Consider the following 24,648-nt stretch of genomic DNA (forward strand, 5'->3'; position numbering starts at 1 on the left):
TAATCAACAGGTATGTTGATGTCTGTACCTGCAAAGGAATGGAAAGTACTTACCTGTAAATCACATGCCTGCCCACCTTCTACCATTGCATTCCCAGGTATGTTAGAATCCTGCCTGCCTACTGATAACCCCTCTGAAACTTTAATTCCAGTCTGTAACCTTTGAATTAAGTCACAAGTTCAAGGCTATCGCTTCATAGTCACCTTGGCCACTTATAACAGGTTTGCTTTTCTCTGTTAAAGCTTACAGTAACGTTCCTGCTGTGAAACCTCCCTTTCAAGCTATTTACTTCTTCCAAGTAAATCCACTTTTGCATTAAAACAAAATAAATAAAAATTTTAGGTCTATTTTCTCTGTTAATTTTGAGTCAAAACATGACAAGTTTCTTATAATCTATTTACACATCATGGGCAATGCCCTACAACCATCAAATCAGTTGTCCTGAATGTCTAGCCTGGACTTCATTAAATGTAATGATTTAGAGCTTGATTACATAGTTACTACCACCCGCAACCTGTCGCAGTGTAATGTTAGAAATTACAGGGTTTTTTTGTTTTGTTTTTTGGTCATAAGCAGAGAGTGCTTGCTAGCGCTGGCCTTAGAGAGTAAATGTGACGAAAGTATTCAGGAGAAACGCCGCGTATATATTGTTTATCATGACTCTGGTTTTACGTGGCCTATCAACACAATTTAAAAACTGGTATATATAATCTTGTTGCTTTGTCATCTTGAAGTGGTCATGTGATTGGTTTACCACGATTACTTTAATTCTTCCTCATTCAAACAGCAGCACTCATGCGATTGTTTTTCACCCTCAGCTCCAGGTGTTGTGCCAAACAGTGATTGTCTGCCAGAAAGTGATTGCCGTCCGTGGGAGTGCACGCAGCTGCTTAAAGCTGTAGCGCCCAGATTACTTACTTAGACAGCTACTTCCGTGCAACTGATATAACATGCAGTAAGCTGAACACAGCTTCAACCGTCTGTTTGTTGAAAAATAGTAACGCGACCGCACCGCATTTTCTTGTTAGTAACTGTAACGGCATTGTAACAATAGAAATAGTAATTAGTTTGATTACTCATTACTGAAAAAAGAAACACTGTTAGTAACGCCGTTACTTATAACAACGTTATTCCCATCACTGCTCATCATGCACAAGAACATACTGACAAAACATACCGTGTTAGAATATCTTCTTTCCCTTTGCAATGACTTTAATGTGTCCAGGGTACTTATCAATAGATACACCCAAACTGTCTTAAGTAAATTATTTGATAGCATCATATGGACTCTGTAACAATAAATAACAGCATAATCACCTGCTTCTCCAATGTATAGACAGACTTCACCTCCACTGTGTAAGAGAAGAGCTGATAACAATAGTCCTTGTTCTATTCTGCAGCCTTGGTGAGTTTTGACATATGAACCACTTCTCCATTTCCAACAAGTTGTAGCAAGTGCCGCTAACAGATTTTTATGGTAGAAAGATTAAAAGGCTGTAACATCCTTTCCAAACCATCTGAAACTCATTCAAGAGGGATGTTTATAAACATTCTTCAGAGATTTTGCTCCATATTTAGATGATATTATCACACAGTTGCTACAGGTATTTCAACTGCAAATCCATGCGAGTCTCACATTCCATCCCAAACAGACTCTGTTGAATTGAAATCTTGTGACAATGGAGGCCATTTGAGTACAGTGAACTTCACATGATCAAGAAACCAGTTTGATTTCAGCTTTGTGAAATAGTGAGTCCTGCTGGAAGCTGGTGTAGACTGTGGTCATAAAGGGATGGACATGGTCAGCAACAATACTCAGCAGGTAGGCTCTGGTGGTTAAACAATGCTGCCTTGGTACTAATGAGCGCAAAGAGTGCCACAAAATTATACCCCACACCATAACATGACCAGCAGTGTGAGATGTTGGTGATAGGCAAGACGGGTCCATTATTTCCGGGTAACATGCAACTGACTCCCTTTAGGAGTCTACCTCAAATGGAAATTAGATAAACTGCAGGGTTTTTCTTTATTTCTCAATATCATCCAGTTATCACTACAAGCTCAGCAAGCTAAAACAAACAAACAAACAACAAAAACACATCCCTTCAAATCAGCCTAGTTGCATGAGGGTGAATCTGCAAATAAAGTTAGAATCATTGAATCGAGTCTTGAGATGCCAGTTTAGGAGGTGGGATTGACAACTGAATGTTAAATATGCGGTTTTATGACCTATATAGAACCACCACTAGGGGGTGATCAAAAATGTGGGTTTTATTGCTGCAAAGCAGGAGCTTCGTCCATCTTTATAAACAATCCCTTGGCTAAACTAAGCTAGTAACTTAACTGTAACTTATCTTAATGTTACTTACTGTTACTGTGGAAGCTGTAGGCTCTTTCTTTATTATAGCGATTCATCAGGCTCAGTTAAAAACATTCTTTTGGAGGCATTTCCACATCAATTAAGGGACTAAATTTGAAGTTAATGGTGCATTAACCATTATATAAACCCATTAATCACAGCCTATACAGCTCAGTGAAATGGATGCTGGAGTTTGGCTTTGCGTCATGAAAAACTTCCTCCATCACTTTCACCCTCTGCTTTTGCTTCACTGGCACAATAATTGCTGCTTCTCTCAGCTCTCATCTTTCAAAGAGAAAGAGGAAGGGAGGTCGTTTAATGTTTACACGTCAACAGGAAGGCAAGAGGGCAAAGGTCAGTGGGGGTGACCTCCGAGGCGGTGCTGACAGCAGGAGACAAACAAACACAAAGAGAAAAGAAGGAGAGGAAAAAGGTTTGGAGGAATGCACGAGGGTAAGCGAGTATGTGTCTGCATGTGTGTGGGAGAGAGAGAGAATAATGGAGGAGGGAATCAAGACAGTTTCAAGGCTCCCCCTTTCTATTCGCTCGCTCGCCCTCGTTGTCTTGCTCTCTCTCTATCGCACATACACACACACACGCTGCCAGACAAGGTCACACACACACAAACACACACACACGTTTTCATGCTTCACTGCCAAAGCCTTCAACGGTCTCTTTTCTCTCTCGCTCTCTTTCTCGCTGAAATGCAGACACTTGCTCGCTCGCTCGCCGCTGCACTCGTCTGACCTGCTCGCTCTCTTTCCAGGGAGGGAAAATGAGGAAATCAATTAGACTCCCCACCTCCTCCTTCTCCTCCCGCCTCCTCCCTCCCCCCTTCAGTCCTTTCTGATGTGGGCGATTTCATCCGGCACGGACCCGACTTCTCGTCTTTCAGATCTTCTGGTGTTTTGTTACGTTCAGTTTTTAGATGTTCAACTAGAAGCGCTGCGACTGATGCAGGCGAAGGGTTTATGAAGGTTTAACATATCATATGGAGCAGAAATAAGAGTGCAGGATCAGCCTTTAACATTTATCCTGAAAGTTTTAACAAAATGTTAAAAATGTTCTACCAAAATATCCGTCCTTTAAAAAACAAAAACAAAACATAATTTCAGCTACACTGAGTTATTCAAATATATACAAAAATCATTGACTTCAGTAGCTACTTGAATCAGAGCTGGGAGGTTAAATTCTGATGCAGACGGTCTTTCAAGATGACCAAATGGAGGACTGCTCAATGACACCATTTCACAAAAAGAGCAGGAACGTATACAGCGGTTCATTGAAACACATCTGTCTGGTCAAGGAGTCACTCTCGGCCCAGATGTGGTCCCAGCTATCTGTGAGAGGCACCTCATTGGCTGTAGCCCAAGTGAAAACAAAAAGATGGACTGTGCTTTCACCCTGGTAGATTCTTTAGCCATGTTTGCATCTGCTATACCAGATGAGTTTGTGAATGAAGATCAGTGTGGTGGTTTACCAGTTATTCCCCATATGCCAGTAGAGCAGCTAAGAGCAGAACAATGAGCTGACCCATGTTTGAGGGAAATTATTGCTCAATTTGAGACTGGGAACAAGGTTCCACCCACCGTTAGAAAACAACTGCTGGATATTCCCTTATTAATTAGGGAATTCAGTCGCCTTGAGCTACACAATCAAATACTGTACCGAACACAACAAGATGGAGGTTGTGTAACCTGGCAACTTGTTCTTCCAGAGCAGTTTCGAGACACAGTCCTCCGTAGCCTCCATGATGATATGGGCCACTTAGGGATTCAACGCACTCTCGACCTGGTGAGAACAAGGTTTTACTCGCCAAGGATGGCTGCAGATGTTGACAAAAAGGTTCAAACCTGTGATCGCTGTGTTCTGAGAAAATCTCTCCCTGAAAGAGCTGCTCCTTTGGTCACAATAAAGTCCACCAGACCTCTTGAGCTTGTTTGTATGGACTTTTTGTCCACTGAGCCTGATAGGAGCAATATTAAGGATGTTCTCGTACTTACAGACCACTTTACTAAGTATGCCATTGCAGTCCCAACACCCAATCAGAAAGCTCAAACAGTTGCCAAGTGCCTATGGGATAATTTCATTGTCCACTATGGCATTCCTGAACGTTTGCATAGTGACCAAGGGCCTGACTTTGAGTCACACATCATCAAAGAACTATGCAACATCATGGGTGTTCACAAGATTCATACTACACCCTACCATCTCAAGGGAAATCCTGTAGAGCAGCGGTCCCCAACCTTTTTTGCGCCACGGACCGGTTTATGCCCGACAATATTTTCATGGACCGGCCTTTAAGGTGTCGCGGATAAATACAACAAAATAAAACTAGTACTGGTACCAAAAAAAAAGAAGATTTATTTAAAACACACGTGAAAAGACCTAGGAAAACCGAGTTAACGATAAAAACGATGACAAAATAACGCTGAAAACCGATTAAAAACCCCGAAAACCATACATTTCAGACCTGAGCCTCAACTCTCGCGGCCCGGTACCAAACGACTCACGGACCGGTACCGGTCCGAGGCCCGGGGGTTGGGGACCGCTGCTGTAGAGCATTGTAATAGGACGGTGTTGAACATGCTTGGTACATTGGAAAACAAGGACAAATCACAGTGGCATAGCTTTGTGAAACCGTTGGTTCATGCGTACAATTGTACAAAAAAACGACGTAACAGGATACTCACCTTATGAATTAATGTACGGCCGTAAACCCAGATTGCCCACCTGGCTTTTGGTCTTCCCCTCAGAGACGACGGCTACAAGTCACATTCGCAATATGTGCAAAGTTTGAAGTCACGTCTGGAAGAGAGTCACAGGATCGCGGCACAAAATGTAGCAAAAATTGCTGACAAGAATAAGACCAGATTTGACTTGCGTGTAACTGCTTCTAAATTGGAAGAAGGAGACAGAGTTTTAGTGCGTGCTGTATGCCTGAGAGGAAAAATAAACTTGCTGATAAGTGGGAATCAGATGTTTATGTGGTGGTACAGCAGGCGGGACTCCCAGTTTACACCACAAAACCTGAGAACAAGGACGCTCCTTGGCGAACTATCCATCGAGACCTTCTATTTCCTTGTGGTTTTGTCACACCTACTAAGGAGAAGCCTGTTATGACAAACTTCACACGCAAGCCTGTAACACGGCAATCAGCTAAACAGTCTGATGAGACTGAACCTTCTGAGACAGAGGAGGATACCATTTGGTTTCGTGAGAGGCTTCCCAAAGAAACCATTCAATTCACCACAGTGTACGAGGTTCCAAAATCATGCTCTGATGCAGATGATGGTGAGGCAGCACAGACGAATTTAACTGAAGACTGCTTAGCTGTTGATAATACAGTAGTCAGAGAAGACTTGTCTCATGAAAATCCAGAAATTTTTGTTGAGGATACTGCCTTGGATGCCGTGAGTGAAAAACGCTCGGCTGCTGATGTTCCTGAAAGTGAAAGTGACTTAGCAGACAAATCTACTTTTCAGGGAGATGTTCTTCTAAGCAGAGAAGACTCTGACGTTGAGCCTAAGGCCATTAACAACAAAGATTCGCAACTAAGTGTGGAAGGTGATAAAATGGACACTCTTCAACATTCAGTGAGAAGTAGAGTTCCGCCAGAAAGACTGCAGTACACCCAGTTGAGAAGTCCACTGATATCTGTTGTGCAATTCTTATTCCAAGGCTTGAACTTAGCTTTTACTGATGCTTTTCAAGAGAGTAAAGAGTTTGGAATTTGCCAGGAGCCACTCTCTTATGTGGTGAGGTCACAGCCATCTCCCATGCAAAGGGACTTGCATGACTTTAGGAGGGGAGAGTGTAGCCCAGTGGCAAACAGATGCAATTAGAGACTGTTTATTGTAATTATTATTAAAGGGGTTTTATTCTGTTCAGTTAAAAACACTCATAATTGGAGAGAGACTCTAAAGAAAAAACCCAAATTATTTTGTATGGAATTGTATTATTTGTGTTATTTATTTATTTGTTTCTCGAAGGTTATTTTTTGTCGGTTCAACCAATCGGATTGTTTGTCCCGCCTTGTGTTTTCCAGTTTGGTTGCGCTGCTAAGGCTGCTTAGACCACATGCGCCATAGCTGTACCTGTGGGAAAACGTAGTTGCTGTTGAAACAGTGAAGCTGTTGGTGTCTGCTTGATTAGCCACCAGATTTGGATATCCAAAGCTAATTTTATGACTACGAAGTGCTTTGCACTGGTCAGGTTTTTTTTTGATTTGGAGAAAGGGGCTGAGACTCCATGGAGAATTTTGGATTACAGACTTTGTGGAAATCCGTAGAAGAGGAATAATTTTCCATTGCAATGGATGGTGAGCCACAGCCCATATGGAACTGAATCTTGACGTCTGGTTGCCTGAACTGTGGTAGGACAAAACTGTGCAAAACATACATCGATCGAGGACTGAACTCACATCAATAAACAGGCCTGAACTGGATTCTATTGACACTTTAAAAGACCCTGGTCTGACATTCCTTTCTTTTCTTTTGGGTATCTGTGCGCGCACACACAATTTTGGTTATTATTGTTAAATGCAATACAGTGCACAAATTTCAAATACAGTTGAACCATTGCTTCATCATTTGTGATGGTGTTTTCATTGTGGTTAGCCATCCTCTAGGCTTCTGCCGTTCCTGAAGTCTTCTGATTTGCCCATTGTTTATATATTTTGTTACATACTGGTTACACTTGCAATAGTTTTGGTGATCTATCCATGGCGTACCCTAACTCTTGCTCTATGACAACTAAGGTGCACACCCCCAGCCCCCCAACCCTTTATGACCCTGAAATGGATAAGCAGAAGAAGATGGATTGATGGACTGAAGACTCTTTGAAGATGCCAAAAGCCTTCAATTCTACAAAATGTGACCTCTAGCAAGACAATCATGGACACACCTTTCCACCATTATTTCCAGTAAGTATTCACACTGCAAAAACTCAAGTATGTTGTTTGCATACTGAACTACATTGAAGCCACTTTATAGTATCCACCAATCCATCATTTTGATATAAGGCATGCAAGCAAGAGCCTCCTGATGGCCTAATCTTTAACCATCCCAACCAGCTGCTTTGCAACCTGGGAATTCTTATCCTCCTTTCCAGCTCCAGTGCTGAACACACCCACTCAAAAACAATGCAGGATCACCAGCATGCAATGCCGCAGCACCTGTCACTCTAGATCACTTACAATAACAGCAGGTATATTTTTTATGTTACAATGCACAGACTAGGTGAGGATAGTAGGAAGTTGGACACATGAACAGTTTGCCGTATCTGTGCAATTTTCAAAAGAAAAGGGACGGAACAAAACTGCACCGAAGTCCTGTTGTCAAAGATGTCTACTTTGTGTATTCCCAGGGTTTCACTCGACAGAGGTTAATTCTGGGCTTTAACAACACTCCGAACGCCTTATGGAGTTATCGTTTCTAAATGGACGCCAATCAAGAGAGGATGTCCTGACTGTCCTAAATCTTTAACCGGCCAATCATCATGTATTACAAACAGTGTTTTATGGTCAAAACCAGCTTTTCTGTAGGAAAAACTAAAGGGGAACTGTTTCTTTCAGTTCATACACATAATCGTTGCCTGATTAATGAAACATCGATCATAGCACCTAGGATGTAGCCTGTGCACATGGCCAGTGCCACTGTCGGTGTGCTTGTGTTGCTCTGTGATTTCATGGTCAAAACAATAGTTTGGTGATGGAGTTTCTCTCTCCAAGTTATCTAGTAGTCAATTTAAGAAATATGGGCAGTTCAAGCACCGTAGGAAGTACAGAACGACGTGTACTTTCATTTCTAGGGAGGTGCACGCCAGGTACGGCATATGTTTGCAGAAGGATTTGCAGCTAGAGAGTAAGGACCAGCGCCCTCTGCTGTGCTACAGGTTTCGTGCAAATTTATTAACATGAAGTCAACTGGAGCTCATCGATCAGTGCTCATAAAAATGCTAACAACAGACTTTGTGCAACAATGTTTTAGTGGACGTTTTGTAAAAAATGTTCTGTGTTTTGCAAGGTTCCGCTCATGTTAGCATTTTTCTTTTTTTTGTTTATTCACCCTGTAAACAGTTTAGATTCAAATGAGCTGGGCTACTCTCATGCAACATTAAATACATGACAGTTTCACGCTGTAGCGCCCCCTAGCTATGCTGCATTAAGGCGTCGCAGGTGGTATTTTAAGCAAACCTGCAGGATTTATTGCTCCTGCTGGTGGGTTTTCTTTTTCTGTGTACCGGCTGCTCGCTGGAAGAGAAAAATAGAGCCGAGCTTCTCCCGCAGCTGCAGAGGAAAAAAACATCCGTGTGCGCGCATTAGCACACACGCCCAGACACACACACACACACACACACACATAGATGCACGCAGGCAATCAGGGCGTCACATGGAAGACTAAAAGTGTGTGTGTGTGTGTGTGTGTGTGTGCGTGTGTGTGTGTGTGTGTGAGAGAGAGAGGGAAATTAGACTGCCTCATTATTCAAATTGGCTCGAAGGAGAAACGACGCACTCGCCTCGTTTACGCCTCAACAGAGAAAGAGAGGGGGGAGAGAGGCAGAGCGAGAGCTCCCCGATCTGTCACTCCCTCCTCCCGCCTTCCTCCTCCGTCTCCTCGTTCTGTCATTCACCGTCCCTTTGTCCTCTCCCGCCCCCGTCTCCTCTGTCACTCACTATCCCCTCCTCTGCTTCCTCTTCCTCTCCCTCATCCCTCTCTCCATCACCCTCACCCCTCCTCCCCTCCTCCTCCTTCTCGTCCTCCGATCTGTCACTCCTTCCTCCCCCTCGTTCTCTCCTTCTCAAATTACATCCTCGTTGCCGCCTCGTTTCTCATCCCGTCGCCGAGGGCTGTCGCCGAGGACCGGCGAGGGCGCTAAACGATTTCCCACCATGCATCACTCTGCACACGCACGCACTCACAAACACACACACACATTCTTACCTTTTTCCATCTCCTTATAGAAATGCACATTGGACTAGTTGGTGAGACGGAGAGAAAGAATTTAAAGGTTCTCTGCATAACCATCATAAATCATTATTAATGACGCCACATCAGATATTTGCTCTCCGTGTACGTGCTAGCATCGACCAAATCATTAATGAGTCATCCACAGGCTGCCCTGCTCTATCAGGTTACTTTACTGATACATGAATGTATGTTTTCCAACAGCTGGATTTAATCCCCAAAAACGGACAATCTATGCTGACACTGACCCCAGTTTTATCCTGGCGGTTAAACTCTTCTTTGTTTCGGGCGTCCACTCATGAAGCAATTCACTCAGCATACAATGCGTTGTCATGTGGGGGTGTCTGGTTCATGTTGCTTGGGTAACTCTGTAAGCTGGTATCCTTCACTGTCACTTACAGTCGCTTCAATCTGTCACCACAAAAATGATAAAAAGTTTGATTCTAGACCTGATCACTTTGAGACACCAACGATAACACTGAAGTCGGTGAACATCATGTTGGGTAATGATCTAGGAGCAAGGTGAAATTGTAAAAATTGACCCAAAAACTACTTTTGATTACTTTGATCATTAGCAGGTTGCTGCAGTTGCCCATAGATTGTATGGAAGATGCCAACTTGTCTGCTAACATGTTAACTACTTGCCAGGCAATAGTAATACAAACTGTTAAAAGCTAACCTTCAAAATAAAAGTTGTGCCTTTGAAATGTGTTGGCCCCATCACTGAGCCTTAACTTTTATTCTGACGTTTTGCACTTTTCAGTTTCAGTTGGCAACTATTTGCAGACAAGTTGGCATCTTCCAAGCAAACCATGAGCAATTGTGGGAATCTACTAGAAAAATTAATTGCAAGGATTGATGCAGCATCCTTTCAGTTACCGATTTCACCTAGAAACAGTAAGTAACCACTCACGAAATGCACATTCTTCCCAAAGCAACCAGAGGATGTGGTCTGGATATGGATGTAAGTACTCTGATCTCACTAACTGGATAGTAAACTTCCGTCACAAAGCTTCAAGTCAAATATTGCCACCACTATCCTGGTGTTTTAAAACAAATATGATGAGACAATGTGGCTGTCAGTTTATTGTGTACATTTACATCCTGCTTTTAAGGATTTGTGTTTGGAGTGGGTTTCTCTGTGCGATGAACGTGTTATCAGATTTCATGTGCTACACGAGCTGCGACATGATGTCAGTGTCGACTCTCCATGCAAACTTCACTTTACTGTAACTGTGAAAATCTGCTGTTCTTCTTTCATGTTTTTATGATCTTCTGCTGCTCATTTCATTTTGCATCTAATCACCGCTGATGATGGCATGAGAAACAGTAGCAGAGAGAGAGGGGGTGATGGAAAGAAAAGGAAAAGAGGCGAGAAGAAAGGACGAGCGGAGGGAAACAGAAAGAGACGGAGGCTAATGGATGTCTACAGGGTCGCATAAATCACACACATTCTGTGTGACAAATTGATCGCCGTGCTGCAAATTTCCCCCAGTGCAGCAACTGACAGGCACTGTGTGCATGTTTGAGTGTGTGTGTGCTTTCAGGAGGAGCCAACAGGATACAGCAGAGATAGAAGAAGAAAGAACTGAAATAAGAAGATGGAAAACAGACTGAAGGAAAGGTTAAGAGGGGCTGATCAAACTCTGTGTTGTCTCTAATGGCTCAGTCCCTCTAGAGTCAAAATAGGACAGCAACCTCTTTGCAACTAGGGGAAATTAGTGGATGCCTTGTTTTTGCATTGAAATTCATTGCATTAGGCAACCAGTTGCACCTGTTCACCCCACAGTTCAGTGAGCAACACTCTGAAGCTCTGGGCGACCACTTTTGTAACACACTAGCACAGGTTGCTTGATAGGAGGCAACCTGTCTGCAAACAATCACGGTCTGATTCACACTGACTACAGCTCAGTCTCAGACAGATTGTTGAAGGTGTGCAAATAATTGCAGTCTAATTTGTAAATGCCAACACATTGCAATCAATCTGATCTCAGCTTATCAATGTAACTCAGATGAAAGCAACTCATCATCCCTTTTTGCCACAAGGGACTCAACTCAGCGGTTTGTATTTCTGTGATATTATTGTATAAAGACAAGGCTGTAGCTACTATACTACTGCACTATTAAAAGTTTGCACAGTTTGCATGAAATTGCCAACTTGAAGAGATTCAATCATACACTTGTGGTACACAGATTTTACGACTGTCTTGACGCACTGATGTTGCTTTGACAATGTCGATATCTGACATCATACATGATAGAAATGTTACAACGGTTGGAAAAAAATCCAGTTTGTGGAAAAAAACTCAAATGCAATTACATTATTTCCAGTTTTGACTTCTTCTCTTGCACCACCGGTAATGAGCCACATCCATAATGGTGAGCAGAAATTGATGCGGCAACAATAACAAGCTAAAAACAAGTGGAACATTAACTAATGTTTACTAATGTTAGTCACTAAACAGACTCTCGTCTAAATAACAGAAAGTGACTGAACTATTTTGAACACAAGCTACCCGTGGTTAAAAAAAAAACAAAGGTTACACTTGCCACTCCCTTTTTTGGTTATCAGTTTCCCATAGTTTGTCTGGCAGAGAGTGATTTGTCTGCAAGCACTTGCTGACTATTAGCCAAATGGTACTAAAACTTAAAATAATTCTGCTGGTAACCAGAGTAAAATTGTGCCACTACTTACATACTTACTTTATACTTTGAAGGCAAATGTTCTCCATTTTCGTGTTTCACTAAAGTAGCCGTCTTCAGTGGAAAGCACAGACAACCACGGCAATCTGCTAACAACCAAAGTGTTTGCCAGAAGACATTCACCAACCATTCGGGGAATACAAATTTTTCCATAGGAGGCAGAGGTTACCAGGTTCTCACTGATCAGTCACTATCTAACTCTCATCAGTCTCCAGCAACCACATAGCAAACAGTCATGGATCAGATCTGGATTTACGTTACATTGTCATACGCCCAAAAAGGTGGATAAATTAATATCATGTCATTAGTGGTCACTTGACTGCAAACTAGGCAGAGGTGATCAAATTCATTTTTGAGGCTTCGGATTGGGGCTTCTCTAACCAATGGGTGATGTCAAGCTATATTTGTGTTTTATTCTCCTCTTAGCAATTAAAGTAATGTTAGCTTGAAGAAACACAATCTAAAAGGAAGTCCACACAGGAAGTGACTAGCAGAGATGTTGTGCTCATGAATCATCCGTGATCATTCATCCATACGGCCATCCATTCTCTTCTGCTTTTCTTTCTTCTTTCTTTATCAGTGTCGCCTGGGTGATGGAGCCTATCCCAGCTGTCACTGGGCAAGAGTTGGGACACACTCTGGCCAGGTCGTCAAGGCTTGATTGTGAACCATTAAAAGTTTATGATGTTCAGCAGCTCCACAGGATAGCAGGTGAAGAAATTTCCGGCAATGCAAAGTGGAACAATTGAAGTAAACATTTCTCAGCTTGAAGGAAAGCGACTTAAGCGACTACTAATAAGAGTAAGGGATACAGTTAAGTGACAAATGAAAACGTTACTTAGCCACCTAGAACCTTCGATGGGCACCAGCGATCATCTGCCAGTGACAAAGCAATGCTTGACTACTGGACATTTGGATGCCCATTAACAAATAGGAATTTGACACGAAAGATTTAATCCGTCAGTCAATCCCATAATGGCAGAAAGATGATAAAAATATTGACCACAGTAACTACAAACATGAAGGTCATGTTAGGTCAGATACTTGAGTAAAATAAATAACATAATTTTTATTCTTCTACTTTTTATTACCATAAATTATTTGCAGTTAACTTGGCAAAAAAGGTGTTTTTTAGTGTAACAATACAGTTCTTGTTTTGGTGCCCCCTGGTGGTCGGATTGTGATTAAAAAAAATTTACATAGAAAATGTGTGAAAGCTGTCATAACAGAGACATTTGTGGTGTGTGTACATGTGTGTGTGTGTACAGGCTGTGGAAACCTCCGACTGTCTGTCAAAGCAGTGAGCCGCAGAGGGAGGAGGGAGACACACGCGCGCGCAGGCGAGAAACATCGTGTGGGAGAGAGAGCGAGCGGCGTGACAGGTGAATAATCAGAGCTGCAGCGCCGGCCGTCACGGAAACGAGGCCTGACAGCACCGACAACGCCGGAGACACGCACACAAAGAAAGACACACTCACACACACACACACATAAAGAGGAGGGCTGGGATTAGGTTTAAAGTACAAATACACACACACACACACACGCTGATCAGCAATCAATCACACAAAAACTTTAAACACGCTCCTCCACCCCCTCCTGCTGCTGACCTTTGACCTTTAATTTTCACACTTTGCCTTCATTCCTCCGCACGCAAACATTTACACACAAACTAATGAAAACCGTTTTTGTGTGTGGGTGTGTGTATGTGTGTGTTAATTATTCTGGGCCCAACCTCCCAAACACTAATTGGCACTCTGACACGCACACGCACACACACACAGACACATACACACACTCACTCTGCTGCACAGTGATATGAGGTATTTGTGTGTGTGCGTGTGTACAGTGGTGTTACCACAGCGCCCCCTGCTGACATCTTTATTGAAGTCTGTTAGAGGACAAACTGCAATAAATTAAATGAATGGAAACTTTAACTTTCAATAAAATGTATAAAAAACAATTTTAGATTTAAAAAAAATTAGAACAGTGCTTTATTTAGATCAAGCATGTTGTTTTCGGGCATCAATCCAGTCCCTATGTTAAAGTCTTACTACCTGGCGGCCCTCTTTAAAAAACCCTCTGGGCTTTTATTTCAAAGTCAGAGTGTATTATGCCCAGTGTTGGTCAAGTTACTTGAAAAAAGTAATCAGTAACTAATTACTGATTACTTCCCCAAAAAAGTAATCCCGTTACTTTACTGATTACTTATTTTCAAAAGTAATTAATTACTTGGTTACTTAGTTACTTTTTAAAAACACGATTTACAACCTGAAGAGGTGATAAAGCGATAGATCTTTCAGCCCAATTCTACTTTTTCTGCATAATCCATCATACAAAATGTAATCAAATGGAAAAGTCTCTTTTTTTAACTTGTTTTATCACTTTTAATCTTTTAACTTTATGCATCAAGCAAAAATTTAATTATATGCAACATTCTCTGACTTGAATAAATTAGTTTAACATTTAAAGCTATTTTCTGCACATTCCAGCACATAAAATAAAATATTTTTTGTGTTTACACTCAGTCTTTCAAATAGATGCAAGTAAAACACAGCAGAAAATAAATAAAGTCAAAGACTCAGCGGTCCTTTTGCTCTATTTTCACCTGTAAAGCAGGACTGTGGTAGGCGGAGGTTTACCCTGGTGCAGGTGTGCTGCGGTCAGTTGAAGAATCCGCGACTTTCTCTGTGAGTTTCCCATTACGTCGTTGCGCACTCGGCGCTTGCTTGGAAGTTTAGGGGGTTTTTTCGCTGTAAAAAGAAGTTTTCTTCCCACGCACAACGGACACTAATGTTTTTGTCACTTTTTATGGAATCAAACTCAAAGTAAGGTCGGTACTTCCACGCTTTAAACGCTGCACGCTCATACTCTCTCCCACAATCGATATGTGATCCATTGTTGATCTGCACACAGCTGTTGTCACTAACGTCGCACTCGCTTATGTCACTGTCGTGAGACATTCTCGCAAAAAAATCACGGTTTTAGTAACGCAGTAACGCAGCGTTCCTACGGGAAAGTAACGGTAATCTAATTGCCGTTTTTGCAATAGTAATCCCTTACTTTACTCGTTACTTGACAAAAGTAATCAGATTACAGTAACACATTACAAGTAACGCGTTACTGCCTGATTATGCCCTGAATCTCATACATATGCATCATGCACTTGCAACATTAACTGTACCTTCTGCAGTATAGACGTTTCACTCCTGTAATCTTGACTGCAACTCATTACACTGAAAAGCACTTTAAAGATAGGGACACCCCTGTAGTATGACAGGGTTGCATGCACTTGTGTTTTATATCATGTTGTGCTGTTATGTGCCTTACTGTATCGTCTCCAGTTGGTCCAAAATGCAGCTGCATATTACCCCAGCGTTGGCCTCTCTGCATTGGCTCCCTGTTCCTTACAGGATCCAATTTAAAATTTTACTTTTTGTTTTTAAATCATTTAACGGCCAAGCGCCTTCTTACCTGTCTGAGCTCCTATTTAATTATGCTCCAGAAAGAACCGTGAGGTCCAGGTCAAAACTAACCTTTAACTATTCCACGCGCTAAACTGAAATCTCATGGTGACAGAGCCTTCTCTAGATCACACAAATGCTCAAACACTTTAAACCTTTACTAAAGACACATTTTTATGGTCTGGCATTTAAAACACATTGACCTAAACATTTTGGTTTTTGTGATTGTTGTTTTTATTGACTATTTTATTTATTTATTAATTTTTCTATATTTTACTGCATCGTTGCTGTGCATTTTATTTATTTTAGTGGCATTTTACATTGTTAAGCACTTGAATCATGGACTTTGGAAATGTGCTATATAAATAAACTTGAGCTTGCTGTATGTGTGAGCACACCAAGACAAATTTCCATTAACTATATTGTTGAAATGGCCCAACAACTTTATCCCTTTTTTTTTTTCCACCACCAGGTTGCACTTCACAGAAAGCCTGATAAATTCTGGTGAACCAAAAACATGCAGTAGCGAATTATTATTTTGAGATAATTGACCAGTATTTTGAGACAATAATCTTAAAATGAGATTTGAGATACTAATCAGAACTATTGGGTAAATCTCAAAATTTTGAGATGACAATTAACCAAACAATTTCAGATAATTCACTCAAAATATTGAGATAATGACCAAAAGGTTTTCATAACCCAGAATTATGAGCTATTTACCCAATATTTTCAAATAATAACCAAACATTCTGAGATACTAACCATAAATTTGGGGTAAACTATCTCAAAAATTTGAAATGTTCACCCAAGATCTTGAGAAAACCCTAAATTTTAGACATGTGGGATAAATGATCTATAAATTTGATATAATTTACCCAAAATACTGAGATATTAACCCCATGTTTTGAGGTAACCCAGGCCTTTTAGATAAATGGCAATTTTTTTTAGAACATTTACCAAGCATTTTAGATAATCTAAACAAAAAAAATGGAGATAATGACCCAATATTTTGAGATAACCCACAATCCTGACATACTAACCCTAAATTTGAAGTAAACTATCTGAAATCTGGAATAGTGAACACAAATTTTGAGATAACCCTAAATCTTTAGATAATGACCCCAAATTTTGACATAGTGTTGAGACAATTACCTAAAATTTTGAGACAATAACCCTACATTTTGAATGTAACGTTTTGATATTTATGGGTTTTGTTTGAGGCCCAGAAGAAGTAAAAACAGAAACCAACATTATCCACACATCATCTTAGGCCAGGTGATTTCACGGAGCTATTCATTGACTTTTGGATGGGCATTATGTGCTCATTGCATGGCTGATAGTTCACCTGAATGGTATTTTACCTAATTGAGACAAACAAATTAAGGGGAGTGTTCCTATCCAAACCTGTCATACTGTTATAGTAAAATATAATAATATAATATTAAATAATATAATAGTAAAATATAATAAAATTGGTCCATCTTAAAAACATTAAAATAATTTTTTTTGGTCACTTTTCTAACCTTCTAAAAGGCTACTCTTCTTAATATTTGTTCCTTAATTTGTTTTTCTTCTTTATATATTATTTTCTTTATGTATAAATAACTGATGAATCAACATAAATGGTAAATGGCCTGTATTTGTATAGCGCTTTACTAGTCCCTAAGGACCCCAAAGCGCTTTACACTATACACAATCATCCACCCATTCACACACTGGTGATGGCAGCTACATTGTAGCCACAGCTGCCCTGGGGCGCACTGACAGAGGCGAGGCTGCCGGACACTGGCGCCACCGGGCCCTCTGACCACCACAGTAGGCAACGGGTGAAGCATCTTGCCCAAGGACACAACGACTGAGACTGTCCAAGCCGGGGCTCGAACCGGCAAGACAAACTGCCAACTTTTGAGCCACAATCGCTCCATAACACTAAGCAGCAGATGGTTTCTGGCGGGTGAAGGGGCGTTCACTGACTCCTCTGTGCTGGAAACTATCTGGCAGCTGAGTTTAGTCATTTCAGCTCCGAGGTCGGAGGGATTATGGAAGATTACAGGTGAATGGAGGTGTGATTGGCTGCAGATGTCCTGTTAGTCTTTCCATGAATTTAATGATCGACAAGATTCACCTGCTGATCTGATACAACCCAGAATAACCCGGCGATGACGACTTCCTGTTAATCACCATTTTTACAGATCAAAAAAAAAAAAAGGATTAAGACAGTATTTGATGCTTTTCTTTGTCACAAAGGGCATTAATGGGAACCTTTCTGGAGTTTAGAGCAAGCAAAAAATCTGAAGAAAAAGATTATCAGCACTGGTGAATTTTTAATATGTAAGCTACAGCTTTGATTTGTAAGGTTAACCTACTATGGGAGACAAATTAGGATTTTGGAGAGATGTTGCTTATATCTTTAATTTGTACCAACTTGCTGTGGATGACCTAGATTTATTAGTTATTTTTTTTATTTATTAATACATCTAGAGCCATCTGTAAGATCCCCAGTCTTTGCTGTATCTTATAGGTTATGACTAATATAATGTCAAACCCTGAACCTGAAGGTCGGGCTGCTCAATTTAGGCAAAACCCAGCAAAAACAAACATAATTATAACTATTCATTCACTTAACTGTCATATATTTGTTGAACTTTAAAAATACATGTCTTTTTACAGGAACTTCCTTGCTCTTTAAATAAAACTGGGTCATTCAATGGCAGCTCATTAAATTCCTCCCACCTGACCATCACAGATTTGCCTGGAAACACATTTCAGGGCAAAGATGCACTTATTTATTTATTAGAAATTTCCATTGTCTAAAGAAGTCCATCTGGATTTGGTGTATGGTGTCACACATGGGGAATACCACAATGAAGTTGGACATTTGTTTTGATATCTGTGAAACTACCTGCATTATTTCAAAGATATTATGTTCCTTAACACATGAAGGTTTGAGACCAGGAGGATACACAAATCCTTACGGGGCATCTGGCATAAATATGCCAAATCAAACATGTGGCGCTACCTGCTGTGGTGAGCCCTATGAATATGTGCCTCGTACATGAGAAGCTCTGGTTTCTACAGGCAAATCTGCTGTCAGATATCTAAATACTTTACCTAGAGCTCCACTTCTGGGAGTCCACATTCATAGAAACATGCTCCCAGATATTTCGCCTAAAACATTTATTAAGGGGTTTTCTGCTGAGGTTTCTCATGTGATGTCGTGCACACAAGGCATGAGGCAAAGAATCTCCAGTTCGTTACATTTTTTGTTTCACTACAGCTCAGAGAGCAGTTGGATGGAGTTTGTGGACAAATCCATCACTTCAAAGCAAAATATGACCTCTGCAAGACGCCAACAACTAAACCAAGCATAAGGAGGTATTTGTCACCTGGTTGGGGAATAGACATTTGTTCCTAGTGCCAGGTGGTCACTAACATGACTGTGTAACAGAGGCTTTAGCTATCATTTCCCCTTTGAATGCAATCAACCATCAGCAAACAGTTGGTAAATACTTAATAACAATAATATGAATTCCTTCATGACAAGTGGTTTCAGACTGGTTTCTAGGCCTGTGACTGGGGCCTTATTTACTTGATCATTCAGTTACCATGATTGTCACACATCACAAATGATAACTTGGGAGTTCGCCTTGTAATCAGAAGGTTGCCGGTTCGAGCCCTGGCTCCGACAGGCTCGGTCGTTGTGTCCTTGGGCAAGACACTTCACCCGTTGCCTACTGGTGGTGGTCAGAGGGCGCCAGTGGCGCCAGCCGCGCCAGCCTCGCCTCTGTCAGTGCGCCCCAGGGTGGCTGTGGCTACAATGTAGCTGCCATCACCAGTGTGTGAATGTGTGTGTGAATGGGTGGATGACTGGTTGTGTAAAGCGCTTTGGGGTCCTTGGGGACTAGTAAAAGCGCTATATAAATACAGGCCATTTACCATAACTTAATGTCATGTGGTTAGTGGTCACATGTCCGCAAAACCACAACATAATGAAATGCAAAATGATCCCTTAAAAAAAAAAAAAAGCATCTGAAACCACCTCTACCTCTGAAACTTAGCAGATTCAGTTTTTAATTACCATTAAAACTGCTGGGTTAGTGTTGGACAAAGATCATTGTTGGGGTTAAACTACAACAGTTGCCACTTTTCTAAAAACTCCAGGAAGAAGCTCTGTTTCGAGCGCAGAGACAGAAATGAGAACAGAAAACGTCACACAGTCATCTTTCTTCGGCATGCTAACATGCCACTAGTGCTGTCATGGTAACACGTGGTCTGGAGCTGTAGATGGTTGCAGCGATACGGAAACCATTTTTTTCCAAATGTGGTCAGTAAGTTTTGATGAACGAAAAGACCAAAAATACACACCAAAATCTTTTAATGGTCAAACTGGACAGAAATAGAAAAACCAATAAACATCAGTATATGTACACCCAGCATTCTTCACACACACATACACACACAGACTCCAGAACGCCTTCACATGTCATCGACCATCAAGCACAGTGTTCAATTCATTAACATAAAGCTTTGAGACGACAAACAAAACATTCGCTTCTTTAAGTTAAAAAAAAAAAATCAGCCAATAACTATTCATTACACCTTCTCTTTTATTCAGCTGAAACCAGACAAAAACAATGGGTTTCTGCCAAACTCCTTAAAATGTTAAAAATAAGGTGCTTTAGTCCTTTAATAAATGGACAAACTGTGGCATCTTTAAAATATCAGAACTTCCACATTTAAGTTAAACCAAAGAACTGAGAATTTGTGGTCTGGTTACAATCGATTGTCAGGAGATGTTAACAGGTTATGAACGATCATGCACCATGAGAACTGGGTTCTTATTACTATTGGGAAATTTAAGGATTCATATTTTCTCCTTTTTGTGCGTCTAAAGCTGTACAGAAATGTCAAGCCAGCTTCTTTTGTGCTCTCGTGTGTTTGCATAGTTTGGAATTTGCAGCATGAAATGAAGGATGTCAGGAGATTTTTTTTTTGTTTGTTTCTTTTAAACGGACAGACGTCAACCCTGAAAATAGAATGCAAGCAGCCCACCACCTAGACGAAGTCTTCAAGGGAAAAAAAAAAAAAAAAAAAAAAAAAAAGGGAAGTCCATGAAGAACATGTTTTAGCTCTTTAACTACAAACTGCTGTAGGGAGGTCTGAGCAGAGACACTCTAATCTGCCGAATCTTAACAAGATGTCATATCCAGAAGACAAACAGTGGATTCAGGTGTTTAAAGTATGCCAAAGAAAGAGTTATTGGAATCAGAGACAGATTTTTGGCTCAGTGGCATTCCACAGGGATCATACCAGGATCCTATTTCATTTAAAATTGTTTAGTTTAGGGTTTTTTTTAAGGTTATGTTTGTTTACAGTAGTTTAGAAGTGCAACAGATTTCTTCTGATGAAACCACCCAAATATTCAAAATTAATCAATTTTAGATCCTTTGTCCTTCTCCTGCATACCCATCATCTATCTCTTAAACGTATTAATTTGAGGTGATTTGATTTCATGTGAAAACATTCTCTACAAATTCATTACTGTACTGACTTACTGTTTAGTAGCACAGATCCAGACTTAATTCAGAATTTTAAAGCTTGAATCAGTTTTGTGCTTAGTGGCATATACTGATGTCCCTGCCAAGTCTCTTCAAAAAGACCAAAGCATAAATCGGCTATAATGAATGAAGTCAGCATCAGTGCATGTGCCAAAATGAGATCCAAAAAGCTGCCGGTGAATACAAAAACGTGGCATTTAAGATGGTTTAATGACCCTCACAAGGACTCAGTTGACTGAATAACTGTTATTAAAATTGTAGTTCTCATTATTTGACAAAAAATGCCCAAATTGTTCCAGTCACACAATCACAATCAATCTGCAGATATTTTTTTTTTCACCGTTTTTGGGACTGGCTAGTTAATTTAACACAATGATATCCACCACTGTAGGCTGTGAAAAAGCTTTTAAGTGAATTCTGGCGTCTGCACATGCTCCTTCCTTCGCTTGTAGTTACTGAGCTAAAACCCATAGAGCGCCAACCGTCAGGACATTCAGCGCTCAGTTCCCGCAGCCGATCTCCTCCTTGTAGCGATTCGTCAGTGTGTTAGCTTTATGCGTCAGTTTCGACAGAACCGCGTGGAGTCCATTCAGGTGGAAGTGAAACTGCTTCTCCAGGTCATCCTCCTCTGCCACCACCATGCTGGCCACACCCGCCTTCTCCTTCCGCAACTCCTCGCCTTGCACGACGCCCCACTCGATGTCATTGCGGATGGATTTAAGCAGGATGTATGAGCTGTACATGTCAGCATCAGGCTGGAAGTAGGCGCTGTCGTGAGCGGGGCTGGTGCTACCTGTGCCGCCACCGTCATCCCCACCATCCCCGTTCTCTGTCGGCTTCAGGTCATCCCTGTCGTCCAGCGGGACGTCCCGCAGCAGGCTGGGCAACATCACTGTCTGGTCCATGTTGTTGACGGCGCCAATAAAGCGGTTCATGGCGTTGAAGAGCGAGTTCTTCTGGTTGTAGGAGTCAGGTATCTGCATGACGGCGGCTGGTGAGGGCCCGTGTTGGCCAGCGGTCGCAGCGCCAAACTTAGCCCGCTAATGCTCCTTAAAGGATTACTGTGAGACTGCGGAGGCACTCACTGCTCCAAAATGGGCCAGCTCCTGAGCTGAGGGCCCCGTGTTTCTGCTGCAGGACTCCAGCTGACCCCAGAGGCGTAAACCTGATATAAAAACACAAAAGGAAGAGGAGGAAGGATGAAGCAGCTTCAAATGGGGACCCAGCATGTCCAGGACATCTCCTGGACACCCATGACATCTGCAGGGTCATTTGAGGCCTTCATGATTTAACTACAGAGCTCAGGGATGGGGGAACTAGCCAGGAGCTCTAACAGTATATCCTGCATCCATTATCGGACATCGGATTCCCCCCGCCTCACCGCCGTTACTCACTTCATATTCAGCCACCTCTGTTGCTGCTGAAGATCGGTTTGCATTATTTAAATCTCTCTGTGCTGCACAGCCACAGCCTCGCATGCAAATAAACGTGAGAAACGTGAGGTGCTGGCAACGTTTTTTAAAAACAGCGTGAACACCTGCGATGGCAGCCCGGGCAGAGGAGGAGGGGGGTCTGCAGGAGAAAACACGGAAATGAAGGGGAAATCACAGCGCCGTCCGATAAAAGCACCGGCCTCTACCTGCTTCATTCTAAAGCTAAACCAGGGGACCTTTGAACAGGCGGGACCAATAAACCATCCATCCAGTCTATGGAACTGTGAATTAGCGACGCTTACACCGCTTGAATCTTCATTTTAACCGGAACAAATGACCGCACAGCTGCTCTTATTAGCCTCGCCACCCCAGCCAGCGGGTGATTCCGGGTACCGTTAGCTCGCTAAGTCTACTTTTAAAACGGGTAAACACCGGCGGCAGTGCGCCTACGTCAACTTACCGTGTGTCGGCTGTGGTTCCTGGGTACCAAGTCGCTGCTTCTGCCCGTTAAAGCTGTCCGGAAAAGGGATCTTGCAGACGGTCGGGCCGGTGGTGGTTGTTAGGGAGGCAGAAGAGTCGGGGCGGAGCAAAACATGGGATCACGATCACAGCCAATCACAGAGGGTGTGATGTCACGGAGAACGTCGGATAGTGTTGCATTGTTTATAAACTGACTTGAATAAAAATAAAGCTTTGGAAATAATATATTTATTTACATTTAAGGTTTACAACGAAAACAGTAGTTACATTAAATTTTAAATATATCATTAAGACTTTGTTTTATTTTATATTGTTTGTCACGTTTTGACTGATGCAACCTTGTCCCCCCTCTTTGGGGAGAAATAAATGTTACTTTTGTATGAACAAATAAACATCAACATCCTCCTGAGAACCCAGGAAAAGAGAATCTTCCCATGAAACGTTTTTTGTGATTTCCTTCCTATTTGGAGGTAACAGAGACCACCCAAACACATCAGATATCAACGGAAAGCCCAAGATGTCCTTTATTTAGTACATCAGGACTTAGTAAGGTAGCTCAAATAAATCAAAAGATATAGATCAAATAATATATATAATGATAATGATTATAAAATCAGACTAGATTATATTTCAAAGGAGTCAAGGATGATGTTACTAAATCTTCATTACAAATTTAATTTAAAATATTACAACTTTTAAAACTCACTAGAAGGTTCTGATTCCATATGAGGAAGGTTTTCACAATCTCATGCTGTTGTTTTCATTTCCACAAATGACTATTTTAAAGATTATTTCACATGTTCTAACGTGTTTGCATGGATTCACTCAGGGAATTCTGGTTCCCCACAGTCAGTTCTAAAACATGCATGCTAGCTTAACTGGTGATCCTAAATTGTGTGTTATGTGTGAATGTGAGTGGGAATGGTGGTCTGTCTCTACTAGATGGATGTGTAAAACATTGCCCCGTCTGGCTCCACATTATATTACGACTGAATTCTTCCCCAGCCATAAAGTATTTATTTTCACTGTGTATTTTAGTTTATTACCAGGATTCTCTTTTTTAAATAATGACAAACAGCAGTAGGTATACTTGTCAGCTTCTTATTAATACAAATATCTTATCAGCCAATCACATGGCACTAATGCATTTAGACATGTATAAAATAATCAAGACAACCTGCTGAAGTTCAAAGTGAGCACGAGAAGGGAAAAGAAAGTTGATTTAAGCGACTCTGAACATATGATTGCTCTCTAAGAGAAAATAGCTCGAGAAGATAGCAGCTTTAGTATTCAGATGGTAGGTTTACAATTTGATGAATGACATGCAAGAAAGGGTCTCTCCAGCTTTGTATCAGTGGTTTAGTTTTTTCTGGTGTAAAGGTGTGATGGATATTTTCTTGGCACGCTGAGCATTGTTTAAAAGCCACAGTCTATTATTGTATTGTTAACTATCCTAATAATTCTTCCATTAGGAAAACGCACCATATCACGAAACTATATCTCAAAGTGATTTCTTGAACCTGACAATGAGTTCTCTGTACTCCACTGGCCTCCACAGACACCAGATTCTCAATCTAATGGAGCACCTTTGGGGGATGTGGTTAAACAGGAGATTCTTGTGGATGGATTTACATGGATGTGGAGCTGACAAAGCTGCAGCAACTGTGTGATGCTATTATG

The 24,648-nt window shown here is 41.4% G+C and overlaps 1 protein-coding gene across 1 annotated transcript; it reads right to left on the minus strand.

Annotated features, from left to right (window-relative positions):
* Positions 1–19,855: 19,855 nt before the first annotated feature.
* LOC120746210 (mid1-interacting protein 1-B-like) lies at positions 19,856–23,126 on the minus strand. The gene is made up of 2 exons (XM_040051553.1): positions 22,949–23,126; positions 19,856–22,220 (listed from the first exon to the last, which is right to left on the minus strand). Exon 2 carries the CDS (start codon positions 22,036–22,038, stop codon positions 21,556–21,558), a length of 483 nt encoding a protein of 160 aa, XP_039907487.1. The 5' UTR covers positions 22,039–22,220; positions 22,949–23,126; the 3' UTR covers positions 19,856–21,555.
* Between the last annotated feature and the right edge of the window lie 1,522 nt (positions 23,127–24,648).

The sequence above is a fragment of the Simochromis diagramma genome, unplaced genomic scaffold, assembly GCF_900408965.1.
Source record: "Simochromis diagramma unplaced genomic scaffold, fSimDia1.1 OVJJ01000107.1, whole genome shotgun sequence".
In the NCBI taxonomy this organism is placed as follows: Eukaryota; Metazoa; Chordata; class Actinopteri; order Cichliformes; family Cichlidae; genus Simochromis; species Simochromis diagramma.